General features: G+C 42.0%; 1 protein-coding gene across 11 annotated transcripts in view; it reads left to right on the forward strand.

The window, feature by feature from the left end:
- The window catches only part of CALD1 (caldesmon 1), a 203,380-nt gene that overhangs the window by 82,468 nt on the left and 96,496 nt on the right, over nt 1-24,416 (forward strand). For 7 of the 11 annotated variants that reach the window (XM_054813237.1, XM_054813240.1, XM_054813243.1 and 4 more), the window contains one exon: nt 20,327-20,438. In XM_054813237.1, the coding sequence (XP_054669212.1) occupies nt 20,368-20,438 (71 nt within the window). In that variant the 5' untranslated portion in view covers nt 20,327-20,367. Of the gene's footprint in view, nt 1-19,477; nt 19,637-20,326; nt 20,439-24,416 lie in introns of those variants that run through there. The other 4 variants (XM_054813238.1, XM_054813241.1, XM_054813252.1 and 1 more) reach the window with 3 other exon arrangements.

Consider the following 24,416-nt stretch of genomic DNA (forward strand, 5'->3'; position numbering starts at 1 on the left):
ATTACACCACCTAGGAACTGTAAAACTGACACACTGAGTAGTTGAAGAGAAATCTGCTTCTAATAAACCATGCCTTGCCAGACAGCGGTTTAAGAACATAAAAAAAAAAAATATATATCTGAACAAGCACAAGGATCATATGTAGGGGCAGAGTCGCTGCTGCGCTTGGAGTGAAGGGAGTGGAGTTGATTATCTGCATCTTCCCAGTAGGTAGAGAGCAGATACAGTTCGCTGGAGAGGATGTGGCAGGAGCATGCTGCGCTTTGGCTCTGTTCGCTGGCAAGGAGTCCGTCAGAGAGCAGTGCCAAGCACAGCTTAGGCACAGCAGAAGCTGTATCTTACTGTCTTCTGTGCAATATTAACTTTCTAAGGCAGGAAATGCATGCACTGAAGGAAAGATAGGCTGGGAGCTGGGATTTTTCAGGCTTCATTGACAACTGCTCTTTCTCAGCTCCATCACCATAAGCTCTCCTGTCACTTTAAAACTGCATTACTGATACTGCTGCTTTGAACTTGCCAGGGACGTTGTTCACTTGGAGTACTTAAGTTTGTGAAGCAGACCGATCTCTTTCTGATACGTGGGGCCAATTGTTCAGAGCCCTGATAATCATTATACTGTGCAGTATTAAAAAATAAATACATAAATTCCCTACTGAGAGAGATTTTCCTTGCATACATTTCAGTGATGCTTTCAGATGGCGGGGTGAAAGAGCTTTGGTCAAATACTTCTAGATTGTCCAGAAGTGGGAAGTAGCTGAAATCTCAAAAAAACCCCCTTGTTTCCTGCTAACACTGTAGACTCTGGTGCTGTGGAGGATGGCCTCCGAAGCGCACCGGCATTGTTAGATGTTTGTCTGAACTGAGCTTGAACTCCCAATCTTTCGAAGCTTCCCCCGTGCCTGTTTCCCAAGAAGAACCTGATCTTTGCAGCTCTTTCTAGACAAGCACTGCAGATTTGGAGCTGTTAAGTCTTTGGCCTGACTTTCACTAAAGTCCCTTTACACAGTTCAGGCATTCTGCTTCGGGGATCTTAAAATGAGAGTAGATGACATTTAATAGCATAAATGAGAAACAGGTCCCTTAAAAAAAAGTGAAATTTGCCTTCCTTAAATTGTTGAATGCTGACCTTGAAAAAGCCCTTAAAGTCTCTGCAGGCATACTGACTTTTTTTTTCTTTAGGAGAGCAGATACCCCAAACTGCAAGAGATTACCTGAGGCAAGTGAGGTTTTGGGTTGTTTTTTTTCCATTCAGGAGAAAATTCTTTTCCATTACACTTGGTACCCACATGTCTGTCTTAAAGCACTATTTATTTGTCACAGAACTTCAGAAGTGCTGATGCAATTTTCTCACCCTTCTTGAGGATTTCTTTTAAATTTAGTAGTTTTAAACATTTTCATATATTCTGATTATGTGAAACATTAAAGATTCCATTTGTATTTTGAATATTATTTTTTAATGTGGGAAGCAATGTTTAAATATGTCGTGAGAAGGGGGAGAGGCACGAAAAGCTGTCATCTATCAACTGGTATTAAGTCCAACTTTGAAAGTTTGATACAAACTGAATCTGACTGTTAGTGCAGACATGATACAAATTAGCTGTGACTTTATGATACCAGCTGTTTCTCTGACAGGGTAAAAGGGCACATAACTAGAATAGCATCTTTTGTTGAAGGCAGCTTTTCCCTTTGTTAAATGTGGGAGCCTCAGGCAAAAAAATCGTAGTCCTTAGTTATGTGACATGTGCAGTCTGCAACATGTTCATGGAGCTAGGGGGGCTTTTTACTGATGTTTTTCAAAGACAGGGTTATCATAAGTATTCTATTTTCACTAGTTTTATCACTGAAAGACAAATCTCTGTCATGTTTTTGCCTTGTGTTAAAACTGAGGATAACCTAAGCACTATTTCCCATACAAGTACAAAGAAAATACCGAACAGCAAAACCTGAGAAAAGTCTGCAAAAACAAAATCACAAATCTCAAAGTAAAATTTTATTTCGTTAATTATTTTTATTAATTGATTCCCTCCAGTTATTTTTTTTCATACCAGAATTTTCAGGGGGTTTTATTCTGTACAAACTAAGTCTACATAGTCTTGAACAAACTAGCAATCAACGTCAACTGAGTATAGTTTATTGAGGCAGCAGATTAGTCCTGACGCAGATGCAGGGACACCAAGAGCCAGCTCTCTGCAGTCACATTTTGGGTCTTGACTCGTTTCTGGTGCTGGGGGGCTGTGCGCAGCTTGCCTACTGCATCCAGCACTTGAGTGAGGAGGGTACCAGGAGCCTGGGGGATGGAAAGGCAGAGCTGACGCACCTGAGGAGCTTTGTTTGAAAGCAGCCAGGGGGTTCCCTTGTTACCAGAGCTCATAAAGCCTACTCGTAAACTGAAATAGCTCTGAGCAAAGCTTTTTGGGTGACTTTACATCACCGTACATCTGTGTCCCCGCTGTGTCTCTGTATGACTTAACGTATCCACTGTCTACCTCAGGCAACGTAAAGTTGGCTGTAGCATGTAACTAAACAGAAACAATGTGATTTATTAAGCAATCAGATTAATCTTACTTCTGCCACTTGACTAAGAGCCAGTAAGATTTCAAAATTTATTACTATGGATAACAGACATACTCAATTTGAATCAATCAGGAAGGAGGCAATATTAAGAATGGAGTTATTAGTATACTAGCGTCTAACTAGGAGTACTATGAGGAACAATGTTTAGGCTAGAACTACTAAGAGAAGCAAAATTTAGGCTGTGAATATCTTTTAAACTTTTAGATTAATGGTGATCAGTGCTAATGCTAAGCTGAAAAAGAAAGTGTCTCAAAAGAAGTAACTTTCAGAAGTGGATTTTTTTTTTTTAAGGGGCCATGCAGTAACTTTAGGACTATGAGCAGCGTGAAGGGCATTGCTCCTTCCAAATTTTAAGTGGTACTCCACAAAGGAAGGATGCCACCGCTAAGGTGAAGGTTGGAAACTTCTCCGTAGACCATAACTTCTATTTCAGACAGGTGGAAGTTAGAACGACTTGATGGTATTTTGGCCGTGGCAGAAATTATCACAGGAGTCCTGCATGTCTTTCTACACGGAGTAGAGAAGCCTCTATATAAGCCACTATGTGAGTCAGTAGAGCAAACGCAAATCCTACTGAAGATGCAGAAAAGAAAAAAATATGTGGACATGGAATTGTAGCAGGCATATGAGTGAAAGGGTAGAGCTAGGAATGTTGAAAAATACTAACTTCTACTCATAAACTTCTTGGAGTAAATTTTAAAAAATAAATACACTTCAAAAGGAAAGTTTAGGATGTAAAAGCTGTTGTGTTTTTTATGCATTGCTGATAATAAAGTGAAGCACAAAATAGTAAATGTCAAATACTAATAAATGAGTCTTGGCCATTTCTGTTGCAAATATGCAATTTTACTATCTAGCATCTGTTTCTGAAATTATGTGAAGTATTTATTCTAAATGTTTTACTGTGATAGTCTAAGTGACTAGAGAACATCTTGTTTTCATGAATGTGTAGAGTGGTATGTCAACAGAGGTCCATACATGACATTCAAAACCCAACCACAAGAAGTTCTACGTTCTGAATTGATTTTTTGATGATGTAAAAATCCCCTTGGCCAGATTTCTGGTTATGGTTATATCCCTGCAAACCTGGACTATCTCCAAAGAGAGCTTAATGTATCCCTTCCATTCATGCAACCAGGCTGAATATGGGAGCACAAGGCTGGCTTATAGATGCAATCAAAGTAAAAATGTGCAGGAGATGCTGGAGAATGTGTTTATCACTAATGCGCAGTGACCATCAAGAGGAAAAAGATCCCATGGAAAACTTATACCAGTAGCATTGCAGCAAGCAAATGATGTGCTATCAAATGTATGATAGCTACAGAAGCCATCATCACAGCTGAATTTTACAGCCATGATGTCAGAACCATAACAGCCTCTTGAAATATTCATATTTAGAACATCTCATAATAACTTCAATAAGAGAAAGAATGCTAGCCCTCAAATCCCAGAATTTAAATTAACCTTTTTATTCTTTGAAAGTAGAATTGTAATGTAATTCACTTGTAATGAAAATTACGTTTTTCCTCATTTTGTATTCTAAATTGTTGAGTTGTATTGTTCTGAACTTCAATCAAGTTTCCATATTCCTCCTCAAAATGGTTACCTTCAGTGGTGAAATGATGTTGGCTCCTTGGGTATTTGGGAGAGAGCAGACACTATATTGTTCTCGGCTGGGCCAGCTGCCTCACATCCTCTGAGTGGAGAGGAATTTGCGCAGTGACTGAGTTACTGTCAAATACTTGGGTACAATTTCAAGAACTCAAGGAGGCCTGGGACCGATGGAGAATTCTCACCATCCACGTGGCAGATAGGAGGGTATTCCTCATGTTGAGTTGCTCTGGGGTTTATGGTTTATGATAACAAAAGTCCCTTTACTTTAAGTGCCTGCTGTTCTGTAGATGCTAGTCATGCAAAATGACTCTCTGTGTGTTTTGTGCTGTTACCCCTCTGGCTGGCTCACTGCTACCCTCATATTCCTCTGCATCCAAACTAACTCATAAGTATCAGCAACCATTTACTTTCTATGGTTATTTAGTACCACACTCTGTGACTTGTCTCTTTGGAAGGCTCTGCAGGCAAAAACTGTATTCTGTGTGAGTAAAAGGGGCAAAATTTGACCTTGCAAATGAGTAAAATTGAGGACTTGCTTCTGTCGGACAGTGGCATGCTGAACATTAGGTTAGTCTTTATATAGTTGTGGTGATGATATGGGGTTCTTTTTTCCCTCGTTTTTTTTCTGTCTCTTCCTTTCAATTTCCTTTCTTCTTTTACTTCCTTCCACTCAACTCAAAGCAAAGATCTATAAGCAATGATCTTGTTCAAAGTATGGAAGCTGGCTCCAAAAATGATCAGATCTAACCTTGCTTTGGTTTTAAAACCTTTCTTGAGGAAGCCAGAATCCCTTTACTTAAATGACTTAATTTTCAAGCAGTATGAATCATGCAGCAACAGCAAAAAGGTCTGGCTAGAATATATTGTACATATGTTTGTTCTTTAGGCAGTAAGAAGAGAATACAGAACTGGAGGTCATTTGAGTTACAACTGCTTTGGGGGACGCTTTTTTTTTTTTGAACATTCCTTCTAACAAATGCAGTTTAAATGGATTTGTTTATATGTCGTGGAATTGGAAAGGCCCAAACTAACCAGGCTTTACACAATGTGGCCTTCTTCCAAATTAATCTAAAATATTTTAATCCCTCTGGAGTTTCTTTATCCTCTGCATCTGTGCTATAGTGGAGACACATTTTTAAGATTTCTTTGAGGAAAATTACCTTTCTTTCCCTCCAACTGTACTCAGAAAGGTCAATGGAGCACTGTTATATGCTATTTAAACATCTGAGATTCATCATATATCTGCACACCAGAAAGAATCATCATAAAAGGTCTAATGAATCCCGACTGCTAGCCAAGCAAGGGAGTCCCCTTACGGATACCGAGTATTAGAAACAAAGAATGCATGCAAAATACAGTTTTTACACTTTAGCTTTATACAATTAAGAATTAAACTGCCCCTTTAGAAGGGGGCAGGGAATATTTGTGACCCCCAGAACAATTTTGGCAAATCAAACTCTGAGCCAAATTCTGAAGTTGTATGGGCCAAGATGGTTGCTGGGTCTGCCCGGGAGTAGTAAGAGGCCTGCTTGCCCTGTGGGACCAGGCAGGAGCCTGGAGGGACTTCTTGGTCCTGGGGAAGGAGATGCTCCGAGTCACGGTCAAGCTCCAAAGCTGACTATCTCAGCCTCTGGCCGTACGCCTATACTTGGTTTTAAGGCCTTCTTGTTTTCTAGTTCAGTAGCAAGTTTATGGGACTGAACTCATTTAACTACCCAGGAACTGAAATACTGGGGAGGACAAAGTGGTTTTTTTCTATTTCAATTTTTATAAAATTATTTTCCAAGCATTTCAAAAAACAGTGCTCCTCCTTCAGCTGCTAGCAGTTCCAATCAGTCTGAAATGCCCACAGGGAGCAGATACAACTCTGATCTTTTGAAGGTTTTATCTGGAAAATTGTTATAGAGGGCATTTTTACATGAAATACTTTTATATAACTGTTATACAGTTATAGAAGACACCAGGGCTGGTTTAATACCAGAGTTTATTCTAGGCTCATTCTTCCTTTGAATACTGCTAGGTCATGGAGTTCAGATAGTTTTAACAAAGTTCAAATAAGCATTTGAACCCCTGAAGGAAAAATGATATGCTGAAGGCCTCTGTTCTTTGAATGCATGGGGTTTTACCACAGTTTTTTTCCCTCATCACTGAAGTCCTGCAGGGGCTGCGGAGAAACGAGCTTCTCTATCAGCCTGCTGCAGGCTGGTGTTGGCTTTGGCTTAATCCTAGTGTGCTCCACTTTTCCCAACTATAACATGCAGTTAACATTGCTGGTCTCCTGAAGAAGGGGCTGCAGGGCATGGGTTGTGGGGTGGCATGCTGGGATAATGATGGTCTGAATGAAATCATCCACTAAGATCAATCACCCCAGGCTGTCCTTGCTTTTGAATGAAGAACCATACCTACCCCAAACACTGTCTTTTCATATAGTCAGAGGTATTTTGGGACCATTGCAAGCCATACAGTAATGGAATAAATTCCAATTGCAGCAGGAGACCACATCGGAGGAAAAACTCATTAAGTGCCAAGGGCATTTCTTTTACTTTTCTTACTGGGGCTGGAAAATATTCCCTAAATAATACATCTGGATGTAGAGGAGTAGAGAGGGAAAAGATGAAAAACAATCCTTTAAATTCAGTAGGAGCCTACTTTAATGGCTTGTTTAATCTGCCAGCTGGCACAGCGTTGACTTCTTGCTACACATACTTTAAGGGGACCTGTGTAGTTCTTGGAACCAAGTTCATATTAAGTTGTAGAAACTTAAATATTAATAAATTGGCAGGACTGCTTTTTGGTACTTAATAGAAATCAAGAAACTGCTTAGTCATCTCCAAAGATATTTCTGTCTCCTTTTTAATGTAAATAACAAAATAATATGGACTTAAAGCAGTAGCAAAGATAATAAGAACTCAGATCTGTTCCCAATATGTGCTGTCTCTGAAGTATGTGCACATCCTTCAGACTTTGCAATCATATGTATTCCCTATGCAACACTTTGCTTTGGGCAGAGTTTTTCTAATGTTATTTGTGACACCATTTTATTTGAAAGTAGTATATTATGAGTTTGTGTCTTCTCCAATGCTCCTTGGCCAGGAGAACAACTGGTGCCATCTTTATGTGTGGGGTTTTGGTTTGTTTTTTTTTTTAAATTTGGGGTGTCTTGCAAGTGGTTTTACTTAATAGGTGCATTTGATATGACTCTAAGTGTTCATGCTTTTGTCTTTTACTTGACTTTGTGTGAAGGTATATGGGTGCAACGGAGTGCAAACTTGAAGCACAGTCAGCTATGTAACTAACATAATTTCTGTTCCTAAAAAGTTAGGCTACATCAAGAAGCATGTCTTCTGTTTTCAATTACTTTCAGCATTGGAAAAGCAAAGGAGAAAAGATTTCACTGCAGACCGACCTGTCTTTTACATTTAGGGAATCCTTTAATAATATCTGAAGTGACACTTGTCAGTATTTACAAGTTGGAAAGATTTGATTTGGTCCAGGTAAGCACTGAAAAATCTGGCTAGTTTACTCATGTTTGTTTACGAATTTCAGAACTGCCTTTTATTTTCTTTGTTCACCTTAAAGGTGCAAGCTATTTTCAGCATTTTTATCTGGGGTATGGATTGTAAAAATCCTCCAAGTTTGCAGAACTTTGCAGAACTGGGATTTTAGTTTGATCCTTCTCTATACATCTTTTCCAGAATCTATTTATTTTTTCAGAACCTCTTTTCCCATCCTTGCATTCTGTTCCCTTGCCTTCTGTTCCCTTGCCTTCTTAATGCCTTTTCCCCCCCACATATTTAATAGGGTGTCCTGGCAGAGATTGTCACCCTAGTTGTACTCCATTCCTGTAGAGCCATCAGATCTGGTGAGTGGTGAGGCATCCACCATCAGGAGGCCTCAGTCCACACATGCCAGTCGTAAGTGCAATTATTTCTGCTTTCGTCATTTTGAAGAAGGCATAAGATTTGAAGGCTGTGTTCAACAATTATTTTCCCAGCTAGCCCATAACTAAAGATGAGGTCACTGAGTTAGAAAAACCATTTGCTTAGTGAACATAAGGCTGCTTTTCTATTCATAGACAATTTACAAACAGATTGGAAGCTGTCCTCCCTTCCCTCCCCTTCCACCTTTATATTTCTGGTTTTGGCTAACACTTTGTACACATACAACCTCACTCTCTACATTGACTGTGGAAAAAATGTGCTTCATGTGCATTCAGTGCCCAGAACTTAGACTGTGACCAGCCATGTGTGCTCTGTGCCTCATTCTGAGGGGTTTTGGATCCTTAGGGAAGAGGACTTAGGGAAAGGTAGCAGATAATGCGCAGTACAGAGATAACTTTTTCCATTTATTTTTTGAAGGAAAATTAAACATTTTCTTTTCTGGACCACACAGACATTGTCTAAGGCTCTGTTCCTAAAAAAATTAAACAACTGTAAAATTAATTGGCTTGATACAGTGCTCTGAAAGCCTAACTTTCCTTTGTTACATTAATACAAAGTAAATATGTATGTCTGTGTGCTGTCTATTAAGTGCACGGAATACTGTCAGACTTCACCTGTCTTGTTTAATTGACTCTGAGCCAGGCTTTGCTGAATGTTTTGGTGATGCTGTGGCCCTGGAGGGTGAGGCAGTATACAGTCTCATATAACTTTACTGATGTACCAATGCTGTCAAGGTGTTTGTTGGCAATAAGTGTTTGTACCGGAATGTCTAGATAGCAGTCAGATTATCATCAACGTTATTTAACAGCTTCGCTGTGTGAGTCTCATAAGGGGAGCTGGCAATATCATGATCTTGCCGTGTCAAGTTTTATGCTGGCTCATGCACCTCTTGCAAGTGTGTCATCTTGCCTGTCGTGGCTTTCTGGTGGTTGTTGTAACAAGGCCTCACTGCTGTTGGGTCTTCTGGTTTGGTGACATTGTTGTGTTAGTGTTTCCTTGCTTTCAGATAAACTCAGCATAAGGTGGGGTCTATGATGTAAACTTCAAATATGGCAAATGGTTTGAGGGACATCTATTTTGCAGTACCCTGTTTGAGCTGTCCTGTTGAAAGGCTTTGCATTTGTGCTGCCCTGCTTTACCTCTTTAAAGCTGGCACTGACCTCATGCTTCACTTTTCAACCAAAATGATATAGAATTGCTGCTTATTAGAGATAAATTGATATAGCTAATTGGCAGGAAGCAATCTGGATTTCATTTGTAAAGATGACTTTAAACGTGTGAGCTGGAAAAGCCCAGTAGAAATTTCTGCAGCTGGATCCATTTGTGGTGGAATTCCACAGATTTCCATGATGCTCTGCCATTGAGTAACTGGCCTTCCAGCTGCAATGTATCTATCATGGTGACATGCAGTGCATTGTGTCTGTGCAAAGTAAGTGTACAGGTACTGGGAGGGAAGGTGAATTAATTAAAGTTCAAGAACAACAGGTGAGACCTTGAAAACTTATAATTCATTTTTTCTGAGGAACTGGTTGGATTCAAAATACTTAGTGTCTCTTAGGGCACAACTAGTAAGATCAGCAAACCAAAGAACTTTAGGGGTGTGTTTTTGTAGTATTTCTTTTTTCTTTAAAAATGCAGAGATGATGACTAAAACTTGGTATTGTTGATTATTGCTGTTTCGATAAAGCAAGCAACAGAGACCCCTCAACTCTCATTAGAGTTTATGATGCTCTGCACTGGGTAGAGCTGGATCCTAGGGCTGCATGGTTTAACAGGAAAAGAAAAAGGGTTGAAAATACAAACGTGAAGCCACAGTAAGCTGGCTGCATTGTATCTTCATATTATTTTCTATTACTTTTTTATGACTGACTATGTAGCTTAATATATCATGATTTTGTATTTTGAAATGCGTTCCAGAAAACATGTGGAGTTTGAAGTCTGGCTGAGTGAATGTTGCTGTTGGAACCTTACCTTAGACTTGCTCAAACATTTTCTTTTTAACAGCATTACCTTACCTTTTTAATTCAGGACCTGAGAGATGCAGAGAAAGAGTGTGAATAGAGTGCTAAAACATTCATAAAACCCACTTGGACACAAATAAGTTCAGACAATGTATTGTTGAAATCTTGTATGTGAGCATGAAGGTCAATGGGGTGGTGCAAGGGTAGGACAAGAGTGGAGAACTAAATGAGAGGGATGGGAGTAGAGTAGCAGAAATCAGGGAGGTAGAGAAGCAGACACTTCCCTGGGCCTGATCATCTCCTTGCTTGGAGGGGGAAACCCTTCTCTCTAGTGGAGAGGCAAGTATGGAGAGCTGCACTGCTACTGCTGGCTTCTCTGCCAGTTCTGGTGCAGAAGAAATGCTCCTGCACTTGGACAGAGCAAGATCTTCCCTGGCTGATGCTTACCCTGCTCCTAGCCCAGACTTTCCACTTATTCCCAGAGCTCTGATTGCTGCTGCTCCCAGTTTGAGCCTCTGCTTGTCGTAATGGACACCAGACCCCACCCTGTCTTCTGTCACTCCTGGCTGTATCATGGGGCGACTAGGCAAGAGTCCCCAGCATACTTTCTGCTCCTGTGGCTTGTCCTGCTTCACACCATGGTACCTCGCCATGTGGGCTTGCGTTGGCTTTGCACGTCGCGAAGAGACTAAAGCATCATGGTGATTAGCACTCAGTGCATGGTCATCAGCTTCTGCATGCATTTCTGTCCCCAGCTGCACCTCTGCTGCACCTAGCTCCAGTCAGGCTCTGCCCCTCTCCCAGGTGGTTGCTGTCCTGGCCAACGCTTGTGTCACAACATGTCTCCTCTGATGCACCTCCACCGGGCACACTTGCTACTATGCCATTTCCCTCAGAGAGGAGGCAGGCAGCGGGACTGGGGCATGCAGTGCATCTGTGATGTCTGCCAGATGAGCTAGTGTGAGGCTCTGTCTCCAGAGGATGTGAAGTCAGATGAGAGAGCATTAACAAGAATAAGTGATTTTTCCTTTTCCCTATGCCTTTAAAGGCACAAATTTAATGGATACAATGTGGTAGTTTCATTTGTGTAGGCCAGAAACTGAAGAGTGGCTTTTCCATAGTTGTGGCAGCAGTTATGGCAGCTTCTTCTGCCTGTATGATATTCACTCCCATGCTCTGATTTTTTTCTAATAGAAATCAATGGGAGAATTGGGATTGTCATTTACAGCGCAAGAGGAAATACCTTCACCTCTTTGGTATGGCTTGGTCATCTAAGATGGACCTAACCTGTTTCTTAGCGATGTTTGTCCGTTCTTATTATTAAGAAACAAATTTCTCTCAACTGGAAGGTGTTGGCATGGGCATTTGTTTTCTGCTCTTAGAGATTTCAGTGAGAGATGAAGCTGGCCAACAGCGGGAGCATTGCCACAAGTTTCAACAGGCAGGCCACATATTTGTGACAAAGCATGCAGGAGGACTAAATGCATGATGTGGGCATTCTTGTGATTAGATTAACATGATGAAGCTGAAGGTCTTTGCTGGTAGAAGCAGATAAAAGACAAGGGTAACTAGTGAATGATATTCCATGATCCTGCTTCCCAGTGTTTGAATACAGAGAAAAAGTGAATGTAAGTCAGAGCTCATTTTGGGACTAAGCAGTTTTCCAAACTGTTTTGTGGACTATAAAATCCCTTCAATTTCAGTGTTTTGTCCTTTGAGATGGGACCTCATTGTCATTACCTGGGATATCTTCACTTATGATTAAACAGTAATCAAGGGCAATGCAATTTTCATCTGCCCTTTGTATCTGCAGCAAAGGCTAAGTATTTCCTTGGTGATAATGATATGAGCAAAAATTAATTTTTCCCACAAGTAAGTATTGCAGGAGTAAAAGAAATTCTGCCTTTACATGTGTGTGCACAAAGGTATGAGAGGACAAAGTAGCGTATATTGGCATAATCTGAGATCACATCAGTTTCTGACATGCAGGGTAAGCTCACTGATCTTTCGTAGTGTATATTAGACAAATTTGGCCTGCGAGGGTGGAATCTAGTCCTGATTGAAGTCTCTGGAAAGTCTGCCAGGGATTCCAACAGGACCGAGATTTCAACTCTAGTCTGTATATGAATAATATTTCAGCATCTTCTGGTCTTTGGGGGCAACATATTTGAAATACTTCAGAGGACGCTTGAAGGGGAGAGTCAAGGGTCAGTCCTTCTAACGTGAGAACCAGTGGCTGTGCCAGCAGCTTCCAGCTATGTCTTGTTTCTTCCTTTATCTGCTAATGGGAAATGATACACAAATGTCACCAAGATCAGGGGTGGGACCAGTATGTGCAAATCCAAATGTCAAGAGAAAGTTCTGCCTGGCCCTTATGTCACTGTGCAGTAGGAGAAAGATGAGGAAGGAAGTGGGAGGAGTGGAAATGGCATACCCCCACTCAGCCTGCCTAGGGAATAAAGACAAATGGGGACTTTCCATCACAACTGACTGGCTCTGAGATGACGGTTCCTACTGCTGCATGTTTAGAATTGTGTTGCGGTGTTAGCAGCAGCACGCTAGATGTTTGCTAACACCTCTGGGATGGTGCAGCTCTGTAATGCTCTTTCCCCAGTGCTGAATTAGATCATGGATATAAGAGATGGACCTGAGCAGGTATTTAAAGCCATGGATCTTTTAGTTACAGACCCAAGGAGTGAACTCTGTGGAAGGACCATGTCCTGTGAAAAGCTCCCTGTCAACACTTTCACGTGGTTCACCCTGCAGCAGCAGGAGCTGACACAGGGCCTGGTACCTGCGAGGACGCACATGGCACTCACTGTGGTAACCTATGCTGTAGGTGAAACCTGTTCAGCTTTTATTTGAATCAGGGGACTGGACCATGGTGTGGTCCAGTGGGCCATTGGTAGTCTGCAGACCATCAGCTGGGAACCTCTATTCTACATCAACACTACACAGTTTTGCTCAGGATGCCACAAAGATGTTAACTAATATGTTAATCAGGTTTGACAGTGCCCCACCAATATACATAAGCTTTTTTTACTCCTGTGAAAGATGAAATAGAAAATGTACCTTATGCCACAAGCGCAGATTTTAACAGATGTGTGTTTTACTTCCTTGTCAAAATTCTTGGTAATTCTCTGCCTCCTTCTCAGAGTCAGTGGTTTGGACATACACATGTAGATGGAGGTGAAATGTTCTGAGAACAGAAATCGGGACTTTGAGAAACCTCCATTTTCTGATGCCAAGTACGAACTGCACTTGGTTGGTTTGCCATTGATGAATTTTCCTGGGAAGTCCTAAGAAGCATGGTCAGATGAAACAAGGCTCAGGCTAGACTGGAATAAAACCGTGTGTTCACATGACCTAATATGTTTATTTTGCCTTGAGTCCCAAATGAGCTATTCTGTTCGGGAAGGAATAAAGCTGCTTCATACAAGTGTGTGTATATGTACGAGAGTTCACTATCTGCAGTCAACATGAATACTTGGCCAAGCTTACAGTAACAATTGCAGATGTGGTTTTGCATGAAAGGAACATTAAAAAAAATGAATTTCTAGAGGAAAGAAGAGCTTCTTTACATGTAAGCTTTACTATTGGTAATATATGATTGCCAGCGATATCCAGTATCTCAGATTAAAGAAAGATCATGCATAAGGTGTGACAAAGGACAAATCAATCCATTGAACCATCAAATGCTTTTGACTTCAATGAAGTTGTGCCTGTATCTGAAAGATCTGAGTAGCACTGAATGCTTCTAAGGCAGAATTAAAAGGGGAGTGGGGAAAGTAATTTCCAAACTTTTTCTGACAGATTTTCATAGAAAACAGATATAGTTGTTTTGACTGAAGATAGATTAAGGAATTCTAATTCTCTCAGATATTGCAGTGGAATGCTTGTCATACCTGCATTTCATGGGTGCCAGGTTAAACAAGTCACTCTTAGTGAGTGTTGCTTGCTGAGTTACTCACAGCTGCAAAAGGGGCAATGAAGAGATTCTGTTTTCACTTCTGCAGTGGAGGAGGTAGAAAGAAAGGGCAACGGTAGTCCTAGGGATACAGTGGATATCATGGCATGTAGCCAGCTGAAGCAAAATATTCTTTGTGCTTCTCACTGATCAGTCCTTTACTGACATTGGAGAAGTCCACTCCTCCTTTGGGACAACTGAAGTGGAGACAGATGGGAAAATGGGACATTTGGGTTAATGCTTGCAGTCTCAGTTTGTCAAGCTTTAGTAAGACATTTGATCCTTTTTGTGGGAGTATTAATTAAAAAAAAAAGGGGCCATGATAGAATAGCTTAGGTCTTATGTTACCACCTGATCCTGCAGTGAGGACAGGTCAGAAGTCAGAGGTTCAGCTGCATGTATGTAGAAAACTTTTATGTAGTTGGACTTGGAAGCCTTCCCTTTACTACCCCTCTGTAGGAAAGGTTTGGAAAGAATTTTGCTTTATTACCTTTGTTCAGGCCTTCTCTGCAGCATCATATCTATTTGTAGGATCTGGCATTTTTAGTGCTGATGTTAGTTACATGTAGTGGTTGGGGCTAAGCCGGGGGCCTGGTTGTGCTTTAGCCTTCTGTGAATGCACAGTGAGAAGAATTGCAATTGGTGGAGAGGACATAAGGACTAAGAGGCACAAAATTGACTAAGGCTCAGTCCCTAAAGGCCACAAAGTAAATCAGAGGTAGAACCAAGCAGGAGTGTCCCCAGTTGCTGGGTTCATCCCGAATGCTAGGTGCTGGGACGTGATATCTCATTGGCCTCCTTCTTCTGCTCTTTGAGTTCTGGAAATATTGAAGCTGTTTCTCTTTGCACTGATCCTGCCTCCTGCTGCTCAGGATGAGGGAGGGAGGAAAGGAGGGAGAGACTAGGAACTGGTCATGGTTTCTTTCATGAAGAAACCCAGTATTGTCCTTTTTACTAGTATAACCTTTTTTGTGCTTCCTGTGAGTCCTACAATTTCTACCAGCTCCCACTGAACTGGGTCTTACAACAGTGCAGGATGGGTCTGTGCTGGTACCCCACTTCAGTCACCAGCATGAGAGGCTTGTTGGGCTAAGGAAGGAAGGGAAGGTACCTGGTGCACAGTGCATGAAGATGTCAGCTAGATAAGAAAGGAAATCTAGCAGAAAATTCTTGTTACAAAGAAACCAAAGGCCAAATCCCCTTGCTCCCCTTCAGGTGAATGAAGCGATGTTCTGCCCTCATTCTTTAATGAAGAATAGGCCAAACTGCTGAGAAGGGGGTCTGGCAAGAGCTCTGATCCATGTTGCCTTGCATAGGCAGCCATCACAGCTTGCAATCTGCCCAGCAGTTGTCTGTGTGAAGCTTACCCTGAGCGTTCACAACACCGGAGCAGTGAATGATCCCGCGATAAGGAAACAGGCATGACTTTCACACTCTTTGGGCCTGAAGGTCACCAAGAGGAAATCTGCAATTGTTTCATTGTACTGGGAGGAAAGCAAGATGGCATGTGCTTGCACAATACTGTCACCAGACATGGCCGGCATAGAGCCCTGTGCAATACACAGCCATGCTATATTAGGGAATATGCTCTGGCTTGAAGTTTCTTGGCTCAGCTACACTGAAGCTGGTGCAAAGGCTCAGCATAAACATGATGGACCTCAGTCAGCGTAATGGAAAGGTAACTGGCAGGTCCTGACAGACAGATGTTTCTGTTTGTTAAGGACCTGAGCAGCAGTTTGTATTTTCACTTGCTTGTCACCAGTCTGGCTCATCAGTTTTTAAGGCCCCCTGGGTGCTGAGTTGTCTCTGAAATCAGTGCTGGGAATAGGATGAGGACGGTATTAAATCTGAGCCAGGGCAGGAGGTTATTTTGCTCTCCATACTGGAATTCTACAGATATGTGGTTACGTGTGTATTTCTACCTACCCAATTTATTGTTTGCTTTCAAAAAGCATATTCCCATTAATTTCTATTAAAATATTTTGTCATATATTTACAATTATTGTGCATTCCTCTGATTTTCGACCTTGATGAAAGCTGAAAAGACAAAATTTCAAACACTCTCATGGGATGAGACAGAGAGTGGGATTTGTATGTGTGTTTTGTACCAGGATGGATTAGATGTGGCTGTCTGTGAAGGAAGCACTTTTTAGCAAGACAATGAAAACCTCAATTTTAGCAATAAACCATAGTCAACTGAAGATCGAAGGCAGTATGTGAAGTGCAGAGATGAAAAGGAGAGAGACACTGGTACTGCTTTTGAAATAAAGAGTGTTTTTGCAGGGACATGGTATTTGCAGAGCACACACTTTGCTATGATTCTGATTCAAGTAACGTGGCAATACTGGTAAATGTTTTAGGTAAGTTACATGCTTGTCTGTCTTGTCTTAGTCTTTCTTAGCATGTCTTCAGGAAGACCACATGGTTCATCAGACATCCCATGATCTAAAGGTTCAGTCTCAGAATCAAATGCGATAGGGACCCTGAGAAGACCCTCGTATGTGAGGCTGTGGAAAATCTGAGGTCCTGAGCAAGAATTATCTTTAGTAGATCAAAGATCTTTGTAAAGTTTTTCCATAGGTCCCTCTCCTGAGTCTGGTGGTGGAAAACTCCTGAGAGTTCACTTCAGATTTTTTCAGTATTATTTCAGTTGTGTAAAGGTTGAAAAGATGCTGAGTATCTTGTTTTGAGGTAGAAGCAACAAAATGATAAATTTTGTGGTGTACCCTTTCACAGTGTAAGAGTAGCCCATATTCTAGTAATTTGCATATGTGTGGATTTGGAATGGAACTGCTCAAATAGTTTCAGACACTTCTATTTGCTAAATATATATACATTTCTGCTTCTTTAAAATGTCTTGATGACTTCTGGTTGAATTAGGTGAAAAACATATCTGGAAATAATTCTGAGGAAAAGACTGAGATATCAAAACATTTTCAATCTTACTTTGAAACTCAAAATTTTTATATTTAAAATAAAACCATAGAATTTTTTTTTTTTTTGAGGTTGAACAAAACATTACTTTTGATTTGAAACAGTTTTCTTAGGGACAGTTTTACTCTAGAGGTCTTTTCCAACCTTAAAGATTCTATGATTTCTTTAGAAAAATGAAACATTTTTGATCTGACACTAAATTATTAAAAATGTGTAACAGGGAAAAAAAGGATGTGATCAAAGAGTAAAAAAAATAATTTCTTTGCACATCTGGGAAGGTCACACAGAGATACATTTTCATATTTGGCTCTGAAGGCAGGCCCTGGAGTGGAGCTGGGTGGAGTGTTATGTTTTAGCCCAGGATGTTTTCACTCGAACATTTTTCACTTTAAAAAAAGAAGCATCAAAATGTGCATGCTCCCAAAAATGGTTTGTGGAAAATACTTCAAATAATTGGTACCTTCATCTATAACCAAAGCAATTTTCAAATCTTCTGAGAGGCAACAACACTCCGAGGAACTCTGATTTTATACTCTCTTTTTGTAGAAATAGGAAACATTTTTAGACAGATTCATGAAGTTACTGACTAGTAGTTTTCAGAGGCTGAAAGGTAACAAATCATTTGGGGAAGACAGTGAACAGCACTGAATAGTTGACTTCTTCAAGTGGACCTTCTAGCTGATGACTCATTTTCTTGCACTGATATGGCTTTGCTAACTAAAGGCCATACTGTTGACCTGACCTCCATTTCCCAAGTGCCTTCCTCATTTTTTAAAAAGGGATTTGGCTTGCAAGTCATCTGAATGCCTTGAAGTGGCTGGACCATAATCCTCTGAGAGGAGACACTGTAGTCTAATAAACACTAGGCATTCTCCCAAGATGTCCCTCCATCTGATCTTCATCAAACAACAGAAAAGCACCCTGTAGATGGAGAAAGGTTGTTGCATCAGGGAACTTCTGACTGCTGCACAATCTCCCCTATGCTCCTGGGAAGGAAAGGGAGGAGGAAGAAGAGAAATAGTTCTGGTTGTTATTATTATCCTCCTCAGCTTTCTTCATGAGGAAGAGAGATTGAGCTTTTGGAGATGAGAGATGGTGCTGAGGATCATGTAGGAAGGGAAGGGGTGGAAGTATTGGCTGGGACATGTGGTGTGGGGATGGGGGTTATGTGAGTGCACAGAGGGGAGGGAAGGAGTGTACCTTAGGAGAGATCGCGAGAGGGATGTACCTGGCTGGGTAAGAAGTGATGAAGGTGCAAATAAATCAGATGTCAAAGCATGTCTGCTTTGGGGAGGTAGAGCGGGGAAAAAACTTTGGGATTCTCAGTTCTAGCATACGAGGTGTCAGCCTAAGAGTTAGCTCTTTATATTTTAAATTCCTGATGGTGACTGTACTCCACAGACTAAATCTGCTGCCTGGTGCAGTCTTAGTTCCTGTGGACACTGTCATCTGCCCTCTGTGCACAGAAACCCAGCACGCTGCTTTGAACCTGCTCTCTGCAGTGTGCCATTCCCCCTTTGATCCTTGTCTCCCAGCTGGGGGGAACCACATCAGTCCTGCAACTCACGGGCCCTCTAGCAAAGGGAACTGAGGCAGGATTTAGCTGCACACATAGGCTGAGATGAAAACACTTCCAGGAGAAAACGGCAGATTTGCTGTTCTGTGTTCTTCAAGGGGTACGTGGTGGTAAGAGTAAACAAACACAAGATTTGAAAAAAAAGTCTTGTTATGACTTGCTTTTTTATATATATTGTCTAGTTGTGCATTAAAAAAAAAAAAAAGCGGCAGCAATTGTAAAGTCACTATCAGATTTGCAAAATTAACATTCCCTTTGAACCTCCATGAAACAACCCCAGCCAGCCAAACACGAAGAAATTCACAACAACAACAAAATTTTAAATCCCCCAATCCAGGAGCAAATCAGAATGAAAAACACCCCCAGGAAAAGTAAACTAATAAAATAACCTTCACAAACCCCCTGCCCTCAGCAGTGTTTTAATCCAAAAAAGAGGGAAGAAAAAGCCGCGGATTCCCTTAAGTCATGAGAGGCTTTGCTATTGCCAGTGATTTTATGGGGAGGGCGCTTGGACGCTGCACTGGCAGGCAGGAATATAAAGCCACAAGACAGATCTACATCTGCAAACTGAGCACTTCAAATAATTTACAAATGCACCTTGGCTTTGTTTCCCTTAAACTGCAAGCAGTTCATAAGCCACCTTCGAAAATTTTAGTCTGCATTTGCACACTGGCTTTCTTTCCAGCGCAAATGGCCGGTCTTGTTCTAACGGGCTGGAAAAGGTTTTTTCTCGGGGGGGAACGTGGGGAGGGTGGAAATCCTCTGAGTGCAGCGCCTAGGCTAGGATTGCAGAGGAAGCGAGGCCTCCAGCCCTGCACAGGAAGCAATCTTAGAGCAGGCCTTAAATGCCAGATTCCAGGCAGAGTTTAACTAACCACTGACAGCTCTGTAAACAAAGCAGGGACAAAAAGAGAACAGCTTTCCCTTTTCTGGTAGTCATTTTTGGTTTGGGGGCTGCAGGGGAATTCTGTAGTACTCGGCTTGATGGGATATAAACCAAGGCTGGAAAGGCTTTGTATATGAAGAACTGTAAAGGGGAAAATATTTCATGGACTAAATCATAAAGAAGGTAGGGCACGGGGAAAACGCATGGATTAAACTACAAAAAAAATATTGCTACTTTTGGTTCTTTGAGCAGTATTTATACATAGTTTGGCTCCTCCTGGGTGGTATTTAAAAGCTGCAGCTTATTTTCCTTCTTTTCTTTTCCTTTTCTCCTTTTTCCCCCCCTCTTTTCCTTTTCTTTTTCTTTCATTTCTCATTTTCTGTTTTCCCTTTCTTGTCTTTTTTTTTTTTGAAGTGGGGGTGGGAACGGACAGATGAGGACTAACTTTTGCAAAACTTTTAATTATCTGTGCAACTAAAGATACTAAGAAATCTCTTGTGAAGCATTTTTAATTCTTCCCGTAAAAATTGGAAGCTTAAAGTTAAAATCCTGATGAATTGTTGCTTTTGTTTGTAGGAAAGACCTGTGACGTTACAAATAGCTAGTCTGCGGCTAGCAGATGTATACAGTCCTTACTTAGAGCATGTTGATTTAATTTTAACTAGGAAACTAAATGCAGGCATGGGCTATGTGTTTATCCTACAAGGCATTTCATTAATCTTGTTTATCTCAACAATACTGAGGAAGTTAATTTTTTTGATGGAAAAGGAAAATAGTTACAGCGAAGTTGAGAAAACAAAACTAAATGGACTCAGTTGGTTAAACGTATCCTTTGTGTTTTCTCTCTCATCTAAGTGGTCATCTCCCTTTTAGATTTGGATCTTTCCAGAGCTTTGAACGCTTGAACACCCACCATGGATGACTTTGAACGCCGCAGAGAACTCAGGAGGCAAAAGCGTGAGGAAATGCGCCTTGAAGCAGAGAGGTGAGGTATTACGTATGGAAAATGGTGCTGGTGGCTTGCCTTTGATTAGCAGTGGCTTTGAGGATTTCTGTTTTAAATTCCAAAATATGCTATAGCTAACCAAAGAGTCCTTGCTAATGATACGTGCTGTAAAATAGCTTTAGTTAATATTGTGGGAGAGGCTGGAAGTCAGAGGTGTCTAGTGACTAATTCCCTTAAGCTGTTGTAAATGCCCTGGCTATTTTGTTATATGGATAAATGTAAACAGTCAAGGTGGGCTATGGCCATGTAAAATTATTGATAGGAAAACTCATGCTCAGATGCCATGTGAGTGAGTGCTGTGCAGAAGGGATTCTGTTAGTCTTTTCAGACATAGACTTAAAATTATAAGATATCAATTGAAAGCTGAGATACACTGGCTATATGTAGTATAGCGTATTTGCGAATTGTCTGCCATTACTGTGCAATTGCTGTTGTATTTGTACTGCCTGTCACTTTTTATTCATTTACAGACGCTTTATGTGGGCAAGAAGGGCAGCATTTGCTGTCAGTTATTACAGATTTACTTTGCTGCAAATGAGAACAGAACTTGATGTGTGTATGATGATGTCAATTTATGAAAGCAGCAGCATGAAAATACTGGGAATGACATCTCATTAAGTAACCTCATTTTACACCTGTACAGTTCTTTTTGCTTTAATGGAATTTCCCATGATTTACACTGGAGTAAGAAGGGATAAAGTCAGGCTCCATTTATTTTTGTAATGTCTTCTCTGATATAAAGATTTGATTTAGTTTATTAACACTGCAGTGATTTTTTTTTAAAAAAGCCCTAAGTTTAAGCACATGCTGTTCTCATTATTATATTTAATTTTGAATATGGACTTATTTTTGTTTCTAGTCTTTCCCATGCGCTGAGAAAATCATGATGTTTCGGGTTCTGAATGCTGTAGGAGAAAACACATTTTCAGAGAAGTTTTAAATGGAAGTCAGCAGAATGCAATGCCAAATATATATATATATATTTTATGCCTGCTATGAGCTTTTTAACAAGGCCCTGCTAACTAATCAGGGCTCTTGGTGGACATTGATGATACCTGGGGAGGGGAAATCCCAGGCAGATGAGATGCAATAGCCGCCTTTCTTTCCGAAGGAAGTGTTGCTATGCAGAACTGGGTATGTGAGCTCTTGTCAGGCTACTAGCTGAACCCGTGAACTCTGGAAAGCAGCAATGTTGCCTGCAGATAAATAAACACATGTGAAGCATGGTGGCCAAACGGAAATGAGGCGGCAGCATCCCTTTGCAAAATGCAGCCGTCACCTGGTGGGTGACCTACCCCAAAAGGCAGAGGAGCAAATGTGCCATGGCACTAAGCTGCCTTCTCATCCCAGAAGGTTTCCCCCCAGGCCTGGGGCGATAAATTTTTGTTGGGTGGCATGGGAGGGATTGCAGAGCCCATGCCAGTGCACAGTATAGGACATGATATTTATATACTTCTAGTGTACTTCTGCTTTAAGAAAATCTCTTCATGGAAAGGCCGAGGCTTTAGGGTTTGTTGATAATAGAGGCCCTGGGCAGCCTGTGGAGGATGCTGGGGGTGTAGTTCGGGAGGTGTTTTCTGCTATGGAAAAATGTCACTTGAATTTCCCTGTGAGGTCATCTAAGCTCTTACGTGAGCGTGCAGAGGCTGTGGGGTGGTCTGGGCATCAGCGATGCGGCGAGGCCGGCTTGTGGAGGCAGTGAGAGCTGCGGGGGCTTGGGGATGAGGCGCTCTGCCCTGGTGGACGTGGAAGCTGAAATCCAGGAGTTCAGGTGTATCTGTAAGTCACTGTGCGGCCTGCGATTTTACGCGTTGGCCTCACTCCAGTCCCTGATCGCACACGGGGAAACCGGAGCCCTGGGGAGGCAGAAGCTGCAGCCAGCAGCTCACCGGTGTCCCTCAAAGGAGCCATCCCTGGAGAGCCTGCAGGCCAATGGTGATACCTGCCCCTGCATCATAGGGAAGCCAAGCGGTTGGGCCTGAAAGTGATGGCCGCTGACATGGGGAAACAGCCCCCTCCCCACCCACCCACACCTGCTTTTGGGAAGTGTTTTTCCCACACCTGGGGTGGCTTTGCTGGGATTTTGTGTGGTAACCTTTGTGGAGGAGGTGAGCTCGGTGGCAGCCCAGCTGGAGGTGAAGGGCTTGGGCCCATGTCCTTGTTTTCTGCAGAAGCGCTCTGTGCCCTTTCCCACACATTTGAAGGCTTTTAGCAATAAATTGCTGTACACTAGATCTTGCTGTACTCCCTTCGCTGCTGCCAACTTCAAGCATTCAAGTATCATGAGTCAGACCCCTTAAAAGTCACAAGGCTGCTTTAAAAATCTTGAGATCTTAAAAATAATTTAGTCTGGCCTTTTTATTTTTGGTTTGCCTTAACAATAACAGAGCCTGATTCTCAAGTTCAGATGTGATTCTGAGACCTCCCAAAACCTGCCCCAAGAGGGGCAACATGAGGGAGGCGCTGAGCATCCGCCCCGTTGCATTGTGCTGCTCACGTCGAGTTGAGGGCAGCAGTGTTTGGGCTGTTATTAACAAATTAATGTGTCATGCTGGATTCTTCTGGTGAATTCATATTTTTAGGGATTTGGGGATCATCTTTACCTTTATGACTACAATGTGTTTGTGTACATGTCTTAATCCACAGCAATCTGTTTGCTAGATCTCCCTCTGTCTGAACACTTCCAGGTACTTTATCAAGTAAATTGTGCAGTCGTAAAGAGCGGCATCAAGGTTGAAAATGCTCCATCAGCTCTCAGCGCTGGTACCTGCTGCTTAGGCACAGGACATTTCCCTGCACCCTCCCATCAGTGGGCTGTAGCCTTGCTATGGGGAAACTGCCGCTGCTTGTAAGCATTTCCACTGGGAGATGGACAGATGGATGATTATGTGTAGGCTGTAGCGTGTTTGCTAGGTCTCCCAGTCACTGTTTAGGCTTCTTTGAGTTGAACAGTAAACCCAGAAGTGCAAGCAGCCATATCAGGCAGCAGTATTTGTAATTCAGCCAGCTGCAGTGACGCATTTTGCCATTTCCTGGGATAAAGGCACATGGAAAGCCTGTATTCCCAGCCTTGATGCCCATGCCCAAGAGAGATCCAGGGGTGAAGATGCCTTGTACCAGCATGGACTCATGCACCCCGTGCCCAAGACGGAGTGACTTGACTTTATTGTGTCTTCTGCAGGGGCCAGAGGCCGTGTGAGGACTGGTCAGGATACATGTGTCATCAGCTTTGTATTTTGGGGTTTTTTCCATCAAAAAGCTGTTGGAAATGATACTTTGTTGTGCTGTGTAGCCCTGGCATTCTGGGTTGATATGCTTAGGATTGATCCTGAGGAGAGGCTGGCTTTGTCTTTTAAAGACCTGCAGTGCGGTTCACCCCTGGAATGTGCTTTGACTAGTAGTTCATGCTGTGGCAACTCAGATATAGATTGCCACTAACTCAGAAAGCTAGTGGTTTTCTTGGCGTTTTAAGCTCTTACCATTTCAAGATATCCCACAGGTCCTGGATTTCCCACACGGGCTTGCTGCACCCACTCAGAAATTTTGTCCAGCCAGAATTTTTTGACTATTTGTATTTGCCTGGGATCTCTGGAGGCCTATCAGCATGTTTGGAGTAGCAGTGCAGACCTGTCTAGGGGGCATGTGGCCAACAGCAGGCACATGGAGCTTTGTCCAGCTTTCTCCCAGGCTGTCAGATTTATTGCACGCGCTCAGGCTGGCAGGGACCCAGCAGCTCTTGAACCTCATGGGGGAACAAGGCTTTCCAGGCATAGGCTGGGAAACCCAGGACAAAATGTGGCAGAGTTAACTGTGTCTGCTAGCATTTTGCATATGGTTTGTATTGATCAGGTGTGAGGTCTGGGAAAATAGGACCCTACCAGCCATTTGGGTGATGGGATGTGCTACATCTCTAATTGCTCTGTGGCGCAAAGCCAAGGCACTTTATCCTGCTCCTCG

Source organism: Grus americana, chromosome 1 (genome assembly GCF_028858705.1).
Source record: "Grus americana isolate bGruAme1 chromosome 1, bGruAme1.mat, whole genome shotgun sequence".
Taxonomy (NCBI): domain Eukaryota; kingdom Metazoa; phylum Chordata; class Aves; order Gruiformes; family Gruidae; genus Grus; species Grus americana.